The sequence below is a fragment of the Schistocerca gregaria genome, chromosome 5, assembly GCF_023897955.1.
Source record: "Schistocerca gregaria isolate iqSchGreg1 chromosome 5, iqSchGreg1.2, whole genome shotgun sequence".
NCBI classification, from domain to species: Eukaryota; Metazoa; Arthropoda; class Insecta; order Orthoptera; family Acrididae; genus Schistocerca; species Schistocerca gregaria.
The window spans coordinates 655,201,474-655,223,658 of NC_064924.1; the positions used below are offsets into that span (position 1 = coordinate 655,201,474).

General features: G+C 38.8%; 1 protein-coding gene across 1 annotated transcript in view; it reads left to right on the plus strand.

Moving 5' to 3' along the window:
* Positions 1 to 13,653, plus strand: part of LOC126273433 (uncharacterized) — a 163,180-nt gene extending 149,527 nt beyond the window's left edge. The window contains exon 4 of the mRNA XM_049976987.1: positions 13,168 to 13,653. Coding sequence (XP_049832944.1) covers positions 13,168 to 13,653 — 486 coding nt within the window. The remainder of the gene's footprint in view (positions 1 to 13,167) is intronic.
* The last annotated feature ends 8,532 nt before the right edge of the window (positions 13,654 to 22,185 follow it).

Below are 22,185 nucleotides of genomic sequence, written 5' to 3' on the forward strand. Positions count from 1 at the left end.
TCGCTAAATAGAGCGCGTGCAAAAAATCTGTCATCGTCCCGTAATTTCTCTTGTGCCCAGTGGCAGAACTTTACACGACGTTCAAAGTCGTCGCGATGTAATTCCTGGCGCATAGAAATATGGTACGGGTTCAATCGATGTTGATGTGGCATTCTCAACGGCGACGATTTTGAGATTCCCGATTCACGTGCAATTTGTCTGCTACTGATGTGCGGATTAGCCGCGACAGCAGCTAAAACACCTACTTGGGCATCATCATTTGTTGCAGGTCGTGGTTGACGTTTCACATGTGGCTGAACACTTCCTGTTTCCTTAAATAACGTAATTATCCGGCGAACGGTCCGGACACTTGGATGACGATGTCCAGGACACCGAGCAGCATACATAGCACACGTCCGTTGAGCATTTTGATCACAGTAGCCATACATAAACACGATATCAACCTTTTCTGCAATTGGTAATCGGTCCATTTTAACACGGGTAATGTATCACGAAGCAAATACCGTCCGCACTGGCGAAATGTTACGTGATACCACGTACTTATACGTTTGTGACTATTATAGGTGCATCTATCACAAAGCGAAAGAAGTGGTCCAACTAAAACATTCATATTTCTTTACGTACTACAAGAATCTGTAATAAAAAAATGGAGGTTCTTATTTTAAAAAACGCAGTTGATATCCGTTTGACCTTTGGCAGCGTCATCTATCGGTCCAACCATGGCGCCATCAGGTTTCCCCCTTCAAGCTAGAGTAGTTTCGTTCTTTGTAGTTTTTTCGTTTGATGCTTATTTCGTTAGATATTTGGCCCGGTCACTATCAATAGACCACCCTGTATTGTTCACGCGCATGTCTGCGAGGCATAGTTACTCTCAGAGTACACGGGATGACATTCGCAAAGACTTATGCCCTGCTATCGTTATATCCACTATCAACTATTCTTTCCAGCTACGCGGTGAAATAGTGCTGCAGCGTCACACATTCATTACGCTGCCCGACTCCTTCTGCAAAGTAATCCCTTGAAACTTCAATAATAAATGTCTCCGTGATATGCAACACCTTCTTTGTCGCGATTACCTCTAGAGTTCGTCCATCATTTTCGTAACACTTTCTCAACGATCCCGTGACGAAGTGCGCTACTCTTCGTTGGATCTTGTCTTTTTTTTTCTATTAATGCAAGAATTCGTGTTACTATTATTAGGTAAAGCACTTTTTTTATTGGATGACTCACATTTTCTTAGTGCTCATCTGATGAATCACAGCCTCATATCTGCTTTGCCGACAGTTACTTTTACGTGGTCATTCCACTTTCGGTCGCTCCTCTCACATAGGCCCCGGTATCTTTAACGTTGTTCCTGTTTTCCACCAATAGCGGAATCGAACAGTATGTTGGATTTAATTAAGCTAAGGGTCAACCGCCAGCCCCCGCACCAGATATCGATCTCACGCATATCTTCCAAAGAATTCCATGTAAATCCCCCGAGCATCTACGTTACACTTTCGTATTGTCTGCATCGACTTGTTACGATCTTAAAAATGATAAAAACACGCCGTATTAGAGAGTATTTAGTTTCAACAAAGAGAAACACATGGAGAAGTAAGAACAGATGCCGGAAGGAGTGGCCGAGCGGTTCTAGGCGCTACGGTCTGGCACTGCACGACCGCTTCGGTCGCAGGTTCGAATCCTGCCTCGGGCATGGATGTGTGTGATGTCCTTAGGTTAGTTAGGTTTAAGTAGTTGTAAGTTCTAGGGGACTGATGACCTCAGAAGTTAAGTCCCATAGTGCTCAGAGCCGTTTGAACCATAAGAACAGATGATTTTCTATTCTTATTTCATTAGCGCATTTAGCGAGGGAACAATGTCTATTTAGGTACCTGAGTACGCGCTCCCTCTCGTTTCACGGTCTGTACGCGAGACATACCATTGTGGCACTAGAAGTGCGGTGCTCTCTTCCTCGAATACCGCTTCTATGAATTTATCCAGCACTGTTTCTTGAGAACAATTTCGTCTTTCTCCCCTGTTTCCATTAAGGCTTCCTCGCCGCCTCTGTCTCAAGCTGGTATGCACTGTACCGGCGCGTTATGCTCCTAAGAGCGTTTCTCTGAATTCGTCCCGCGACTGCCGTCTAGACTAAGTGAGAACGTCAACCGAGCGAGTTGCGGCACGTCACTAGGATGGATCCGAGCCCGGGAGGACGACGGTAAAAACCTGCGTCTGACTTTACAGATTTATGTTTCTCGTGATTTTCCCAAGTCGCTCCAGGCAAATACCAAGATGGTTCCTTTGAAACGGCACAGCCATATTTCGTTCCCCATCCTTGCGCAGTCAGAGCTCGTGTTCCATCTCTAATGACCCTGTTGCACCAGGGCGTTCAAACCTGATCTCCATTCCTTGATAAGGCCTGTAACCGTTGGATCGTTACTCTAGAATTTGGCTTACAAGCGTTTTGTTCCGGCTTCCTTTACATATACACTTCACTTTTTCCGAATCCTCCCAATAAGTCAGACTGCAGTCACATTTCGTACTACTCGTTTTACGTGTTTGTACAGTTTCATATCGCTTCTTGGTATTCCACCTCAGTACTTGACTTCAGAAATTTGCCACGAGTTCACGAAATTAATGAATAATACTATCATAGCCACTGTTAGAACAGTTTTTAATTACTTATTAACATGAGTGGTTTCGAGATGTTAAAAACATGGATCATTACATCGGAAAGCTCAAAATTACACAGAGTGCTGCAGTGCAGCTGAATGCGCTTTTCTCGTGAGTTACGGTATTGAAACGAACTGCATCCCACCCGTTGCATACACGCTTCGTCAAATAATGTAGACACAGTACGATTTGGTTACTGTAGCTTTATTAACAGTCGTAATGTACGAAAAGAGTACGTTCAGTTGCAGTGTGTAGCTTCGTTTAATTTTTGTCTGTCCTATGCATTGATCTACACAACCTATTATAGTGAGATTGAATATCTCGAACTGGTAATGTGAATGAACGAATAAATAAATAATATTCTAAATTGTCTGTATAATTTCATTGTTTTCCTAGAGAGATCCTTAAAAACATGCGTCTTTCTGCCAAGTTTTGATACAAAATAGCGAAGCGCACTATTATTCTGCAGTTTTAAAACTCACCAGATAGTGGCTGCCCAATTTCAAGCCGAAATATCGATGCAAGTGGTCAAAATCATTCGGCTGCAATCCCAAATCTTTTGTACTACTCATAAGGCCGGGGACACTTCGAGATATGTGGTCAAGATGAATAAAGGCTTTACCACCAGTCACGTAATCCTGTGCTGATGAGTTGTTTGTATTTGTTATGGGCATTGTCTTGCATTTATCCTCGTAGGTGTAGGTGTTTATTGAAATGTATGTGTGCTGTAACACTGAAGCCATTCGATGTTCTTCCGTTACTCTCTTCATTCATGCGAAGACGCCTGGGACCGTTCGCGGTAACCTTCTCTACATGCCCTCGATGTTCCGTATTACTCTGACCTGATACTCACATCTACATGAATACTCTGCAATTCATAGTTAAGCGTTTGCCAGAGGGTTCAAGAAAGCACTTTTAGACTGTTCCTCGACTGTTGGATTCTCGAACAGCACATTGCATAAATGAACACCAAATTCTTTCCGTGCGACCTGTCATTTATTTTATTTTATCAAAATGATCTTTTCTACCTATGGTGATTATAAGATCTCGCCGCAACGAAAAACTCCGTTGTGTCGATGACTGAAACACTAACTCACTTGACCTATCCATGACACTCTCTTCCTTATTTCATGCCGGCCTGTGTGGCCGAGCGGTTCTAGGCGCTTCAGTCTGGAACCGCGCGACCGCTGCGGTCGCAGGTTCAAATCCTGCCTCGGGCATGGATGTGTGTGATGTCCTTAGGTTAGTTAGGTTTGAGTAGTTCTAGGTTCTAGGGGACTGATGACCTCAGAAGTTAAGTCCCATAGTGCTCAGAGCCATTTGAACCTTGTTTCATGAAAATACAAAACGAGATGTCCTTCTTTGAGCTTTTTCGATTCCTCCGTCGATCCTCTGGAAACTATGGCGTACCGGCCAGCGGTATTCCAAAAGATGTTCGACAAGTGTAGAGTAGGCAGTATGTTTAGTAAATTTATTGCATCTTCTAAGTGTTCTGTGGCTTGCCTTCCCCACAACACATTGTGTATGATGGTCTCAGTTTAAGTTGTTCGTTACTGAATACATAAATATCTAGTTGAATGGACAGTCTTAGAGAGTGTGTAATTTGTTATGTAGGGGTATCGTGCGGAATTTGTTTCTGGATGACCTCACACTTCTTGTAGTTCAGATTCTTGTCTAAATTATTTCGTAATTCTTCTTGATTTTCAGATGATTCTGATAGAGGATAAACGACAGCATCATCTGCAAAAAATCTGAGTGGGCTACTCAGACTGTCATCTAAGTCGTCCACGTAGACTGAGAACTACAGAGGACGCATTACACTTTGTAGGGGAACACCAGATGTAACTTTGGTTATATAGTGCTGCCTGTCTCGAGAAGTATCCCAGCCAATTGTTTTGTAGGGATCTATTTCGTGGACAAACTGCAGGTGATGCTACGTTATACCAATAACTCGGGACTTTCCGTTTGTTTTACCTACAACTGAATATCTTTACTTCATATTTTCACACTTTGTTGCTTTCAGACGTTTTCACGTAATACTGACTCTCATTTGGATTCCTTAAAAAATTGTCAAAGGCAAATACCAAAACTGGTAATCTCTTTCCAATTTATCCCAAGTGGGAAAACTTGTGCCCTAATAGCAGTTCGCCTCCTGAACGAATTAAAAGAACTGCGACTTGGTAATGGGGGCCTTCTCAGCCACCCTTACATACGCGTATCATGCCATAAAATTCCTGACGGGCGCAAAAGGTAAATCTACGGACTACACATGTTCCTTCTGAGCGATTAATGTGACATTTGATAATATTTATTCAGCATTCTTGTATCTTACCGTATTGCGTAACAGCTATGCATTTCATTCTATCTTTAAACGAATTTTTCCACTGGTGTATAAACTACGAGTAAACGGCCAGCTTGCATACATAACAAAACACGAATTACGTTGAACAGCATTCGAATTAGTAACTTCTACGCCACTACCCAATATCGTACAAATGTCCCACGGAATAAGTACCTACCTGGCCTAAGCTGGTAAACAAAGATCACACCCCTCCCTCCATTGCACTCACACCACGACGGGCTGATAACCATTTACCGTTATAGCGGCACAGGGGTTCCCGCAGGTATCGGAGGTACTGACAAACAGGGGGAAGACAAATTTCCTCAACCTTCGTGACAGAAATGTGCTCATTTTTGCTTATGCTGTTATGTAAAATCCGCAAGAATCACTGTCAGCATGTATAACTAGACAATCAAATCAATTTTCGCATACTGAAATGTGTACCTCTCTCTCTTTCCTCTGTCTTTTTTCTAACTTTTTTAAAAATTTATTTGTAAATTGTTGCCAGCCGGGGTGACTGAGCGGTTCTAGGCACTATAGTCTGGAACCGCGCAACCGCTACGGTCGCAGGTTCGAATCCTGCCTCGGGCATGGATGTGTGTGATGTCCTTAGGTTTAAGTAGTTCTAAGTTCTAGGGAACTGATGACCTCAGAAGTTAAGTCCCACAGTGCTCAGAGCCTTTTTTTGTAAATTGTTACTTCTACTTTACGCAACACGCAGTATTCTCCAGTATTCCGCTTCCTCTTGATAAAAATCTTTGCAAAGACCTGCACAGAAATACCAGATTTACTTTTACGTAAAACGTAAAAAAATGCAGCATTTTGGGCAGTACCATTATTTCGACCTGCCAAATTATACCGTATCTTTTACTGTCGAGTAATTTGTGATAGAGAATACGCTTTTCACTTTATCCAAAAAATGGTTCAAATGGCTCTGGGACTTAAAATCTGTGGTCATCAGTCCCCTAGAACTTAGAACTACTTGAACCTAACTAACCTAAGTACATCACACACATACATGCCCGAGGCAGGCTTCGAACCTGCGACCACGGCATTCGTGCGGTGCTGGACTGAAGCGCCCAGATCCGCTCCGCCACCCTTGCCAGCCACTTTATCCACATCGGCGTGGTACAGAACACTACTCGTGCACCATTGTTTTCTTAGTTGTTTCTTCCCATCGTAGCTCTTTTATGTTCATATAGCTGCTTTTTTTTCTCGAAAGGTTTATTTAATTTTCATGTATGTAACATCTACTTGTACTATAGCCATACATGTTTCTACAGATTTGTAATTCTCTTCTAGCGATCCCTGTTAGTCACTCGCAATGGAATGTGAGGAAAATCATCACCTTCTGCGTAAATAAATTAAATGAGCACTGAATATTATGCACAAAACAGGTAAAATGAGCGTAGGAAATGTCAGATATTGTTTGTGTAGCTGTCTGAATTATATACGAAAAACAAGATTGTATGTTTCAGCTGTGTGAGCAATGAAATCGCGCCGTAAAAGCTTGTTAAGTAGTTTTTAATACAAGGCGATTCGAGAAACAAAGTAAGATTACTCGCAAATCGTTGCTCTCCTTGTAGGGCTGTCATGATCAGTACTGGTAAAATGAAGATCTTGCTACGGGGAAATAGCTGGACAGCTCCAAAAGACTAGATACGGTTAGATCATTACACATTCGTGTTGAAAAGAATTATGAGAATTCGTGCCACCTGGCAGATAAGATGGTAATTTCCAATATCTACATGAATACTTCAAATGGAACCTTTTAGGTCATGGCGGATAAATGTTGAAGAATCTTTACTGGCAGACATTGTAGGAAAGGTGGCATACACAAGGCAAGACGCTACGTGGAAAACTTAAAGAACCGTCTTTCATTGCAGAAACTAAGATTATTACTACTTTCCGAGCATTTCACTCTGTAAACTTATTGAAACTCCTAGGCGGTGTGTTGTTATCTGAAAAAGTGTAAGAGATCGAACACTACTCAGTAACGCAAGGCCTCCTCCTCCGGCGAGAACTTCAGCCATTTATGCGAAGCTTGTGGCAAGCAAATTTCAGTACGACACATTTCGGTAGGCGATTACTGGTCATACAACGATCGGCATATCTCGGTGCTACAACGAAATTTTCAAGGACTGAAATTCCTTCAGACGATTAGGAAGAAGTTTTTTTGCATGTTTTACAGGATGACCGAGCCATCGATTTAGTTGGTAAATGCTCAATGAAAAATAATTTTAAGATCTGGAACTTTAGCGGGCGTACCGGTCCCGTCATATTTTTGTATTTTAATGGAAAGTTTTGAAAACTGTTTGTATTCTTCATTTTATAATTTACAGTTTGATATTTGGCTGGAGACATGTGACCAAAGGAACGAAGACGGGACTGCACAACTTTTTCATATGTCGGTTTACGAATTTAGATCTATAGCACTTGTAATTATTATAGTAGAGCAATTGTATAACGTGTCGCTATGCCAGTTCCACCTCTAGCATTAAAATTATCGACATATGAAAAATGGAACTTGAAATCTGTATGCCCATTGCCCGACGAATGTTTGATTCAGCAACAAGTGTCGTGTAGTTAATAGAATGAAACACCTGCAGCCGTCGTTTTGATGTTATTTTGTTATATTTTAACCAGTTTTGGTGACTCAGTACACCATATTCTCGCCTGCCTGTATAAATATTGATGATAGCATCATCAACATAGCAACCATGCAAATACAAAGACCAGAATAATTCAAGGAAAATACTATAAAAGTAAATTTACAGTAATAATTTGATAAAACCATCTGATACCTAAAATATAGTTTTATGTAGTACACCGTATCAAATTTTCACTCTATTCGTTGTACAAATGAACCATGACTAAAATTTTTCAATTGAGTAATAACTAAACTGCAAAATCCTGAAGTAACCTACGAGCCTACAAAAATAACTGTTGAAAATATTGGATTTATGAAAGAAACTACATCATCAGAAATAAGTAAACCAAAGAAATATGCATCTGTGTGCAAGTATTCCTTCCAAAAGGACAACATAAAGAATATTTAAGTGTCAGCATAGGTAAAGCTATCAAAAATAAATCTATATATCACATCAAAGTTATAAAATGCTGAGGTGAAAGTTGTATATAGGCATATTTATGTCATATGCATAGAATGAATATCCAAGAAATTGTCAAAAGACCAAATATATAATACTAACTATGTCATACCATACACAGAGTATACAAAACCCAAGATAATGTTCAGGATGAACAACATATACACATGTATTATCTATGAGCAAGTAGCCCTTGAAAAAGCCTCATTAAAATCGAAGTATCAAAATAGGTGAAACTATCAAAAAGCAGTTTCAGTAAATCTATATACCATGTCAAATTTATAAAATGCTGAGCTGCAAACTGTAGAGGGGCATATTTATGTCATATGCATAAAATGAGTGTCCAAAACGTGTCAAAAGTCCAAAAGTAGAAAACCACCTATATCATAACATATGAAGAACACTTCAGCCCTCCCCCCACAAAATACTACTCAGTGTGAACAACATTCATGTGGGAGTGCATCCATATATCATGTAATACTGTAAAACGAATGTCAAACAAGAACCACTATCTAACTTATGTAAATTTCAGAACCTAGTAATATACAAACATATAACATGGAGTATATTCTGCGTGTGGTATGGCATAGGTTTTCTACATTTGGTCTTTTGACACGTTCTTGGACATTCATTTTATGTACGACATAAATATACCCATGTACAGTTTTCAGCTCAGCATTTTATGATTTTGATGTGACATACAGATATGTTAGATATATTTATACTGCCATTTCGATGGCTTTAGCTACATTGACACTTAGATATTGTTGATGATGTCCTTTTGCAACGACTACTTGCACTTACACATATTTCTTTGGTTTACTTATTTCTAATGTTTATTTCACAAATTTATTATTTTCTAAGCGTTATTTTTGTAGATTAGTAGCTTACTTCAGGATTTTGCAGTTTAATGAATGACCTGACAAATTTTGATCGTGAGCTGTTTAATTAGTAATTTTATTAATAAATAGTACATTTATACAACGAATAGAGTGGAAATTTATATGGTATACAACATATAATTTTACTTTAGGTATGTGACAATCGATGTATTAGATGATTTTATCAAATGATTACTGTAAATTTACTTTTATAGTATTGTTCTCGATTCTTAGTCTGGTTTTAGTATGTCTCTATATGTGCATGGTTGATAAGTGGAAGATGCTGTAATTATTGTTTATGCTTACAGACTTGAAGATGGTGTACTGAACCAACGAAACGGCGGCCTCAGGTGCTTCATTTTATTCTGTAAGTGAACGGTCGAAGTCCTGCAGACCATCATTTAGAAGGATAGACATTCAAAAAAAGTGTTGTATGTATATATCCCCGCCGACGATTTTCTTCAGCAACGAGGCTTTACTGATGAGCGATAATTTTCTACAGATAAAAACATCGAGACTAGAGGTTTTGTAAAACTGCCATCAGAAACAGTACATACAGTGACTGCAGCGTAAAATAATTGGCGGAGTGGCCAGTGTACACTTCAGCTCTTCTCCTGTTTGATCCGTGTATGCAGATAAATGAATTTAGGAATTGTGAGTTTGCTTTTGTTTGTCATCCCCAAAGTGCTTTTGCCAATATTGCGCCATCATCCGTTTTCTTTTAAATTCTTTTTCTGTTCTTTGCATCTTACAACATCACTAACATGCTATATTTCTTCAAATACATGTCATGTGACAATACAGTACATCGAGACCAGCTCATGACGTGCTTTATCATTCATGTTGTAATGTGTAAGGAATAGAAAAAAAATCTAAAAAATCCTCTGATGAAGGTGAAGAATGGCCGAAAGTACTTCGAGGACAGCAGACAAATTGCTTATTCAAGGCGGAACCATATTGCAAATCGTAGAAAATAGCTTTGTGTCGCTGCTTCGGCAGTGATGATGAAATACCTTTATGAGGGGGTGGGTTGGCGTGGGGGTGAGCTTGCCTAGCGGTAAGGGAGGGGTAGCAGAGGTGGAGGGGGTAGGTAGTTGGCTATAAGTGAACGCTGGTGCGTAATACCTTAGGAGGGGGTGGTTGTGGGTGGGGTGAGCTTCTCTAGCTAGGTGAAGTTGAGGTGGAGGTGGAGGGGGTAGATGGCTGACTAGGCGAAGCCGCCTGCCTCCTCAGTTGTAGCTCTGACGCCGCGCCAGCAAGTCGACAAGATGACTACGCCTGCTGCCGATCGCAAGTGCTTCAAGGACGAGATCAGACCTAAGGTAAACTGCACCCACTTTCCACTACCCCTACGACCCTACGTGTGTCATAAGCATTTTTTCCGTGTCATAGGCATTTTTTTCTTGGTTTGCTGCTAACTTCCCCTGGTTGTTTTGATAGTATTCCAACCAATGATGTACCTTCGTTGGTGCGAGACCTTTTTCTTAGACCAGAAGCAAATGTCCATAAAATTCTTCTGGGCTGCAGAACGCGTCCACTCATAAACTGAGACCCAGCGTTTTAGGTCACTATCTCATCATTTTGCAACTTGACGCAGTCTATAACTCAGAAGAAGTTTACAGAAATTCTGCAACCTGAATTTGGCGGCTTCATCCGGCTATTGCTATCATTTCTTACTTCCATAATTTTTTGTTCTTCCTGATTATTCATTTCTATTTTTTTAACTGTCAGTGTACAAGCGACTATTATGCTTTGTCGTTGCGATGTGTGATCATTTCAGAATTACAAACCAGCTTCCGAGCGCTGGATTGCAAGTTTCGGGATATAAATATCTGTCCGTTATACTGCGAGATGGCAGGTTCTCATACGAATCTTTAGCTTCCAAATTATTGCTCCAAAATATTTCCTAGGAACTGTACGTAGGCTGCACAATGCTTTCTAGTTGATACGTACTTCGCATGTATTGACAAGTGTGTAGTTGTCTCCTAGAATTGAAGATAATTTATGGGTTGAAACGTGCTTATTTTATCTTTTATCAGATCTTTAATGTTTACTGGAACCAATATAGACATCGTTCATGCCGATTTCTTGAATTCAGTACATATCATTGTTCGTGTCGAAGGCACAAGTTATCTTCAGATGTGTTTTTTTTTTTTTCGGTACTAGGTGCCGGTGTACATAATATTCCAGATACTTGTGTGGTATTCTTTCGATGACTGCTAGATCGAAAGCTCTACCAGAAAAGTCGGACATATTAAAATAAATATTATTTTGTGCGTTTTTACTTATATTAACTTAGATGAACTCTAGAGTTTTCATCACGAAAGCAAAAATGTTTATTTCTTGCAAAATATTGGCCTGTTCACTCAGTTTTACTTTGGGATCTGTTGTCATTTGCCGTTTTAATTATCTTCCTTTATTCTCCGTTTTCATAGTGCGGCACTTACAATTTTGCTAACGACAACATGTTGCATATAAATAAATGAATTCCGTCTTTATGACAGACACTAAACTTTTCCGATGGTACGATTCTCAGTTTCAGGCTATCAATAGCCGCCCGATATTTTGCAAGATAGTGGGTTCTCGTATGAATCTTTACTGTTACAGATGATTGCTACAAAATATTTCCTAGTAACCACATAAACGTGATACAGTGCTTTCTCCCTCGTTGATAGATACTTAAATTGAAGATTATTTGGGTTTCAAAGGAGATTATTTTATCCTTTTACCAGATCCTGAGTGTTACTGGAAGCAATTTAGATACCGTTCGTGTTAATTTCGCGAGAATTCAATACATCTGTGCAATTTTTTTACGCACGATGTAAAGACCTTGCGCTGCCCACCGTATCTGTGCACAATTGAATATATTTTTACTTAACTCTGTCTGATACTGCTAAGTGCGCGTTTGTTTATAATTTTACAAATGCATGAAAATGAGTGTATATCTACTTTTTTATGTACGTACGAAATACTTTGTAACACATCCGTGTATGTTCACTACCAAAAATGATAAATAAATAGATAAGAAAAACTCATTTATTGATCAGGTTCCGTTGGTATCGTAACGAAAGAGAATTTTTACTGAGAGAAGCAGACAGCTTATAAAAACTACATTAATAATAAACTATTGTTAATCTATTGGGGCTTATTCAGCCAACTTTCAACGAAGCACCGTTATCTCTTGTTTCCTCAATTATGTTTAGATGTGTTCTTCTTTGAACTTTTGTGGGGGTTCCCAATTGCTTTCTTTGTGTATGATGGTAGCTGGTTGGAGAGTTGATACCAGAATTTGGTATCTCTGATTGTGGTTCTGTGAGGTGCAGTTCATGTATGACTTATTTTTATTTTTAGCAACTACATCTATTTAAGAGATAAGCATGCTAGTATTGGGTGTAAGGGTTTCAACTCCCTTGAAGTTTCTACAAGGAGTACGTTTATTTCGTTCACGCCATATTCTTGCCATGTCTGTGGAAGCGTAATAATGTTCCAGCGATCGAATATTTGCAGAACTAGAGTTTCGTCCTTTCTGTGCTAATCTATGAGCGTGAATAAATGAAGCCAATTAAAACGCATATTTTAAATGACTTGGTAACTGCTTCTTTAATTGCGTTTCCAAATTTCTCCTTGGTTTCCATTACTGCTTGCTCGATGGACAGACTGAATAACTTCAGGGATAGGCTACAAACATGGCTAATTGTCGTGTCAACTATGAATTCGTTTCCTGTCCTTCGACTCTTATAACTGCGGTCTGGTGTCTGTACAAGCTGTAAATGAACTAGTGGTCGCGTATTTTACCACTGGTACCTTCAAGATTTCAAAGAATGTAGCTCAGTGCACTTTGTCAAAACCTGTCTCTAAGTTTACAAATGCTACAACAGTAGGTTTCCCTTTCTCTAACCTATTGTCTAATGTAGTGTCAGTATTGCCCCTAGTGTTCCTACATTTCTCCGCAACCCAAATTGATCTTCTCCGAGATCGGCATCTACCAGTTTTTCCACTCGTTTACAAATAACTCGTGTCAGTAATTTGAAACCATGGCCAAATATAGCAAACAGACTTAGAACGTAATCGTGGAGGCCTTACTTCCTGTGGAACTTGCTTGGATTCTCCTCTGCCTGCTTTTTGAATTTTGTACAATGTGTGCGTTTTTGTATGTCTGACCGCGTCCTCTGTTCGACAGGAGCGCTCGGCCGGGGACGCTAAGGCAGATGAGAAACGGCGCGCAGCCTGCGTGCAAGGGCGGCTGTACCTGCTCCGGAAGGCGACCGGGCGCTGCACCGATCAGCTCCTGAAACGCACGAGCTGCGCGCCGGGCGGGAGTCGCGTGCTAAAGAAGTGGGCTCGCGAGAACGAGGGCTTCTGGGGTTTCGTCGTCCGCCACTGCAGCATCGGCGAGCAGCTCCTGGAGGCGCTGCAGGCGCGCCGAGAGCAAGAGGCCGGCCGCTCTGGGGGCTCCCGGCCGGCCACGCCCCCCGCCGCCGCCGCCGCCGCCGCCCGCCCTCAGCCTTCGACGGTGAACCGGCGCCGTTCCGGCGGGCACGGGGCCCCGTCGCCTCAGTTGAATCTCGCCGTGTCGGTGATTCGCGGTACGCGCATGCGCAGCAGAACGGCTCCCGCTCAGCCGCCTCTGTCTCCGCGAGTGCGGGACAGGCTGTACAAGAGATGAGGGGCTGTGCGACTTCCGTACCTGATGTGCTTCGTGAGCAAAGACTGATACTCTTGACGTGGTGCGTATGGTGTCTGAGAAGTGGACTGTGTCTCATGTTATGGTGTACACTGTTACATGTTCTGTATCCGTCTTCACAGAGTGCAGAATAAAATATTGATTCAAATTACAGTCGTTTCTTTTTTTCTTATTATTTCACTCAACCACCTTTAGCAACTATTCTAAAATTTAATTTCCCTGTCTCCTGACATAACTTTGATGTCTGGTCTTTTCTATGCGGTTGTTCTAGTTCAATACGTCCTATATATCTGTTGACAATAAATATTGTATGGATGTTGTCAAGGGTACATGTAAGCCATTTCGAAGAAATGGGGCACAAACAACATATATATGTAAAAAAGTACAAAACAAAAGAATACAATGAAATTAATATAGCCTATATACATCCCTGCTTGTTATTTTAAATGCATAGTATGTTTTTCATAAGGTTTTAGTTTTGTTCTCCCTAAACGGCAAGTCCTTATATATATACAACACTGCTTAAGTATGTATTTACACTACACAACAGCTGTCCTTTAAGTATGTAACTGTAATGAATGATTAGGTACAGATAGAGTATTTTCTATTTTGCCTTTATAAATATCATCAGAAAAGATTTATTGACCTACATAGTCATTTACATAGTAAAAACATTGTTCTACTAGACATTTTTTAAGTTCTGTTTTAAATTTGTTATCACCTTCTAACTGCCTGATGTTGACTGCAAGTGCGTTGTACAGTTTTGCACCGATATGGCTCCCATGCCTTTGTGTATTCGTTCTTTATGTTCGCTGAGTATGGAGTACTGCGCTATTACAGGTATTGTAGTTATGAAAGTCGGCATTTGTCTGAAAATCTGCAATGTGGGTCCTGACATACAATACACATTTGTATATGTTTAAGACTCTAAATTTTCATTTTAAAAAGTAGATACACGATTGATAAATTTCTCCTTGCTTTTGTTCAAAATACACACTGCTTTTCATTAAGAGGAACAGAGGGTGCAGTTCAATTTAATGAAACAGACAGCAAATTGCACAATAATAACGCTCTATTCGACATCACGTGGCTTTGAGTTTGCTCAAATGTTGCAACTGTAACAGTTTCTACTCACATTGTAAATTAATTTTTCTGAATACATCATGAAAGTATCTTTACTTTTCAGTTTACAGCTTCTCTCTGTTCCTTTTCTTCTACATTAGTATATTATACATTTTTTAAATACTGAAACCTAATGCTGGAATCTGAAAACACACTACTTAATATTCAGGAGGACATCTTCTAACAGCAATGTTATTATGAAGTGATAGTACTCACCTAAGGAGAAACAAGAATTAAAGTAGTTTTCAAAATAAATTTTAAGTTTGAGTTGGATGACTTAAAGCAGCAAAGATGTAAAAATAATTAATGGCCAGCAGTTTTTACAGTAATTGTCAGTTTCTGTGTTCCAAGACTTATTAAAGCAGCACTGCATTTGATAATCTGCATGCAGTTTTCCGTTCCCATTTAATGCTGTCTTCTGGCTTTTATTGTGGTGTTTCTCCTCAATTCCTGTGTTTGTTTTGGAGTTTAAAGTTGATTCCATTGTTATGACCGATAAAATTACACCTACAAATACTAATTGCACTTAAGAACACCAGTTGTTTTCAACAGAATTGTTTTGTTTAACAGAATGGGTGACTAGCTGTATGGGTTTTTCTACTACACATTTTGAAACACCACTGTTAATTGGACATATGTCTATGTGAACTGTAGTACTTGTAATCTGTTGTGGCATGTGGCTTTATAGTGCTGGTCATCCTGCACTCAAAACTGAAAGACTTTTTTCACCTCAGTCAATATAACACACAGATTATTATTGATTTTTGTTGTACCATTGGTAACTAATGATTAAGGAGAGGAGATGCTAGCATTTCTATTGATGTGAGACTAAATGTTGCCTCCTACACCTTTTGTGTTTATCTTGTTAGGCTGACCAGTGAATTTTAATTTATACATGATATAAAAAAAGTGTATAGATTAGATGCTGGTGTCTGAAGAAGTAGGAAGCATATACTGAGTTAAAATAGTTTGTTATTGTTAAATATTTCAGTATAGGAGGTACATCCCTCATTTGTCCATAGATAATCAAATGTCATTTAGTCATATTAGCTGCACCTTGGGCATGATTGGGAGTACATTACATCAAACTAAAATAAAACTGCCTTTAATATTATGGCTTATGTCCTGGAGAGATATTAAACTGTTCATCGATCCACAAATTGTGTTCTGTAAATCCCATCATGAATGAGAGCCCTCAAGCTATGAGTCAAGTTATAATTGCTGCTAGATTACTTTATTATGTACTTTAGGAGAAAAATGTCTACTTTGCAGATGATACTAGTCCCCCCTAGACACTTTCTTCCCATTGTGTGATTTACTATTACTCACCAAGCCAGCCACAGCAAAACATCAGACAGAAATACGCAAAGACAAACTGAAAAACTTGCACTCCCTTTCATAGCCCATGCTGCCTGGTTATGTATAAATAGATATAACTGTTAGTCACCTTGCCAATGGTCTTGACATACAGGTAACACCGGTTCCTGCCGGATCACTGAAGTTCAGCAGTCAGACTTGGCTAGCACTTGGGTGGGCGAGCAGCTAGGTCTGCCGAGTGCTGTTGGTGAGTGGGTTGCACTTAGGTGAGGCTAAATGAGCAGCTACTTAACTAAGAAGCAGCAGTTCCAAACACAAAAAAAACCGACAACATCTGGAAAAAAATGGTGTGCTGACCACAGGCACATCCAGTGACACCTGACAGCTGAGAATGATACGGTGGTCAGTCGGTGCCATTGAGCATTCTGATGACTATTTTGATGGAGTTTAGTTTTTTAGTTAGTCACATTATTGCTAACTTCATTCCAGTCATATTTTCTTATTTGTTATGATATTATATGTTTTACTTCACAGAGAAAGGTTTATTTGTTCCTTTTACCTTGAAATTTCTCATAATATTTTACAAAATAGTATTTACGTTGCTAAAAATATACTCCATACGTTTGTTTTAGCTGTACAATTACATTTAATTTACTTGACTAATATTTGGCATTAACATTTGAGTGTGCGTATTCAGTGATCTACCGTTGTTCTATAATTGTGAACCTCTAATTTTCTTCAGATTAACTAAAAATTTTAAACTATTATTGCAAAAGCAATGACGTACACAAAAACAGCACATTTTTACTTTACACTCTTAACTTGCACATTTGCAAAATGGAATAAAAAATAAAGTAAAATCGTTTTGTTTACATCAGACAATGCTATCGCACACACTTCAACACGTTAAAATAATAGACACTCAATAAGAAAAGCTTTTTATGCAGGTATTGAGTACTTTGGTAGATCTTAGTATTAAGTACTGCACTAGTTTTGTACTGAACTGGTTCTGCTGTACAATATTTTTGTTATTCCTTTAGGTCATAATTTGTACAGAAAGTAAATTTGGTATCAGACAGTTTGGAATGGATGATATAATGGCAGATGATGGCGTGGGGAGGAGTGCTTTGATAGTTACGTTTAGGAAGTACTGGGAGGGAGAAATACAAACTAAAAGATTAAGACGGTACATAACTAAGAGGTATTTGAAAATACATTTAAAGACACATTGCTTCACTTTACAGGATATTAATCATAGATGAGGTACATAGTAAAAAGTTCACAGAATATATAACTTATAGATATTTTTTTAAAAAATACACCATGCAAATGAATAATTAAGGATTACCTTATTATTTAGTAGGTTTCAGACTCTAAGATTTACAACCATCAAATTTGTACTCATTTGTCAATTTATGCACATGTACATATATAACATTAGTGAATGAATTGACTTAAGACATACGCCTCACGTTGTTCAGGCATGCTGTTGCTTATTGTGTCAGGTCAGATTCTAAGCATGCCTGTCTAATGTAAAAGCAGTGCTTTATTATCACTAAATTATTTTAGCTTCATGATGTTCTTTATTAGTGATGGGAGGTGATTGTAAAATTTTATTCCCACATTTTTACATGTCAACTGAAAAAAAAAATTACCCGTAATGTTGAGTAGCAGAAATGCTCCACAAAACTGCAGTCCGAAACCCTTTACATGAAAAGCTGCAACATACTCATAAATCAAACAATGACCCAAACAATGACCTGTCTATAATTACCAAATGTTAGGTCCGCAGACTACAAGTTTTGGTCAGAGGTGACTATCTTCAGATCTGTTTTAAAAACTTATCCTAATATAATGGAGCCATAGTGGTACTGTCAGAAGATAAACACAACTTTCTGACATTCTTTTTGTTGTGTCTATCTGCGACTCAGCATCTCCTCTACTTGGTGAGTAGCAACTATCCCTTTCATAATACTGTTACATACCATCCTGAATTTTCCATTGTTTAATAATGTATATACTAGAGTCGTTTTTTTAACAGTGCCACTTTTCAAAACTTATGGACAACAGTGTTGTTAGCAAAATGACACTAGTATACATGATATTTCGTTTATGTGCAATGACGCAGAGCTGATTTTGTGTTTACCTTTTGATGATGCCACTATGGCTTCATTACATTACAGTCTTTAAACAGATCTGAAGATGGTCACTGCTGACCGAAACTGGTAATATGGGGACCTAACATTTTGTGATCATTTATGGAAATAAAAAAGTTTCTTTCTTTACATCAATGAGCTGTACAATTTTAGAACATATTCTGAGCTCAAGCACAGTGAGGTATCTCAAACAGAATGATCTCCTCCATACCAACCAGCATTGATTTCAAAAATGTCAATCCTGTGAAATTCAGCTTGCACTCTTTTCATATGATGTGATGAAAGCAATTGGTCAAGGCAGTCAGGCAGATGCAGTATTTCTCAATTTCCAAAAAGCATTTGACTCTGGACCATATCTCTTCTTATTATCAAAAGTACAATTGTAGTGGTTATCGAGCAAAATTTGTGACTGGATTGAGGGTGGATGCAGCAAGTTATCTTGGATCGAGAGTTATAATCAGATGTAGAAGCAACTTCAGGTGTGACCCAGGGAAGTGTGTTCAGATCCTTGCTATCCATGTTGTACGATGATGACCTCATGGACAATAATAATCTCAAACCTTTTTTTATAATGAAGAACTGACTGAGACAAGATGTACAAATAATCAGACACATTTCAAAGTGGTGCAAAATTTGGCAACTCGCTTAAAATATTTGTAAAAAATAAAATTTTATATTAAAAGAATCCATAGCATCCTACAACAGTAATTTGAAAGAGCCACAGTTGAAGTCAGTCAAGCCATACAAATAACCATTTGTAATAATTTGTAGGACATGAAATAGAATATCATGTAGTCTCAATCAAGGTAAACGGGATGCCAGACTGTGGTGAACTGGTAGAGGAGAGCTTCTGTAAACTTTGGAAGGTAGAAGATGAGATACTGGCAGAAGTAATGCTGTGAGGACGGGGCGTGAGTCGTGCTTGGGTAGCTCAGATGGTAGAGCGCTTGCCTGTGAAAGGCAAAGGTCCCGAGTTGGGTTTAAGTGTGGGTAGCTCCCTTTCCAACAATTTGGCTGACTTTTTTGTTAAATGTTTGGAGAACAAGTTTTTTCAGGACATTCCAGAGTTGGAAAATAAAATAATATACTACTTGACATACATCACTGACACTTTGTTGTTAATTATGGGGAATGATGATGATTTCAAAACAGTTGTATGTGCAACAGCCTACATAATAAAATAAAGTTTAAATATGAAATGCAATCAAAACGATCCATTAATTTCTTAGATTTGAGAATTAAAATTGAAAATGAGAAACATTTCTTTGTTGTCCACAAGAAAATCACAAGCACTGTTGATATTGTTGTTTGCATTTTGGGGCCAGTCCTAGAAGGAGCCTATTTTAATTTTGCCATCTATCAGTTATTAAAAATTCCAACATTGAAGAGCAGAGCATGATACTAAACTGCACATGATCAAATACATTGGTAAAAACAATAACTACCCAAAACATAAGGTAAACAACGTTAAAAGCAGCATAAAAGGCAAAAAGAAAATAATTTTGAACAAATTGATGGTAGCAATAGGAATTTCATTTGTGTACCATACAAAGTTTAAATCACTGATATAGTGGCTTCTGTTTTTATAAATCAAAAAGAAAATGCTGCTTTTGTAACCAAGAATAACATGGATAGGGTGTTGAAAAGCAGTGTTTGCAATATTTATTGACAAGTTCTATGTCATTTTGATGATGTACTACAAGGACACTAATAAATTGAACTGAATTGAATTGTAATATTTATCACAGATCGTGTTTTTATAAGATAGTGTGTCCTGATAGTGAAGTTTTTTTTATGTAGGACAAACTGGAAGGTGACTTAATGTTGGATTTAGCAAATATGTTGCTTTGCATAGGAAGAATGTGACTGCTAAATCCAACTTTGATGCCCACCTAACAACAAGCGAACTTAACATTTCAGCTGTCTTCGAATGTGATGATACGTCAGGGTGCATACGAGGACAAGGAAAAAAATTCCGTTATTTCCCATTTAAAAAATACATTTACTTCCGGGTGAAAATACACTTTTTTCTGTCATGTGACAGTTTACTTTCCCTCGGAATCGTAAAGCTTATCAATCCTTTGAATGGTTAAGGTTTTATAAACCAGTGTAGAACCTCCCTCCACTTTAGGAGACGAACCCCAGAAAAAAATGCGTTTTCAAAAGATCTTTAATTTGCAGCAAAATGTACGTTGCATATCTTCGTATTATGAAAGTACATAGTTAAATTCCACCAAACACGGGGCGTTTGTTTCCGAAGCATTGAAATCGAGGTTGCGATATGGTTTTGTAAGCCAATCATTGCTCATGTCACGTGATCTCGCCAGCAGATGATGCAGATATTCATCGCGTTTACATGGGTCTCCCAATCGCTGATTTCGTAAGCCGATCTTCCAATACCGCTTCTGGGTAGTCATGTATACACTTCAAAATCGATTCTGGAAATCTGCTTCTGGTTGCCGGTTTTCCAGTTCTGCAATCGGTTTTCGCTCCCGTGTAAACGCAACCTGTATTGAAACCTACTTGGACTGTCAGGTTTCGTCTTGTTTTTTATAAATTCCGGCTAATATTGACGGAGTGGTGTTTTGTACAGTGAAAGATAAGCAGAAATGTTAGACTGAAGTTGTTTATATCTCGTCTAATTGAAGAGAAATAGTGATTGTGTTGACTAAATCATAAACTATATTAGCTGTTTTCCAGGCGCCGTAGTTAACTGGGCTAGCAAATCCGCTTCCTTAACATGTAAATATGACAGTGAAAAATGGTTTCCGTCTTTCGGAACATGTGTCGCGTGTAAACGTAGTGATTCAGAGCGTAGGACACGTGATATCAGCCTACAGTAACATCACTGTTAAGTAGCGCGCGCGCACACAAATAGAAAAAGGTTTAAAGAATGAACATAGCGGAGCTACAGGAAAAGCTAAGATTTCACATACAGTATCTGTCTTTCTGCGTATATTGCAGTTCGATTTATCACACAAATGTGCCAGTAAAATTTTAAGTAACGACGTAACTCGTCTGGTCTTCCGGGATCGAAATTCTATGTGATTGGCCCTAAAACTGTTAAGCTTTAAATGAGAGTCAAATGCTCTGTGATTTTAGAAATTCAAAACACGTTCGCACACGTAACATAACTCGCACTGCGTAAAATGAAATGTACTTTGAAAGTAACGCTTTTCAAACCACCAGTCGCAATATTTTCCGTCATCTTTTACAATTCGTTTCAGCAGTTGCCAGAGCCAGAAAACGGCATTACTGTGCTTGCGCCCGTATATTCGTAAGTGTAAAGCATTAAGAGGTCTTACATTACGTCATAAATAAAACAGGACAACAGAGGATACTCCAAAAGTATCGGATTTTCGTAAGGCGTAAATCAACTTAAAGGACACATTCGTATTTCCAGATTCACAAAAAAGTAGGACCCAACCTGATATTAAACTTTGCAGTGTAGTTTACGGGATGCAAATTTTCTTGGAGTACCAGTTCTGTAGTATCTCATGGCATTATGCCATAATAAAGAACTAGAGATAAGTCCCAGAAGATGATAACGTGCTCTTGATATTCCGTGAACAGCTGACGCTAGCAATAGTGTTTCAAATAAATTGACTGCCTCTGCAGGAAAGATTAAGTAAAGCTAATTTTTTTAGCAAGTAGACAAAAATAAATTCATTGTTCTGCAAGGCAATTAATGTAGGACTGCCTAAAACTTAAAAATAAAATAAAATCAGAAAACTGAAACTAATAACCATTTTAGCCTTCCATAATTATGTGAATGTATTTTAATTCACTTTATAGCTCCTGGCCACAGAAATCCGCTTTGTTTTAATTTGACGTGAGAGATGTAAACCAAAACGAGACAGCAAAATCACAAAAAGTAAACACGATTCCCATGGAGATTACACCTCAACCCACTACAACT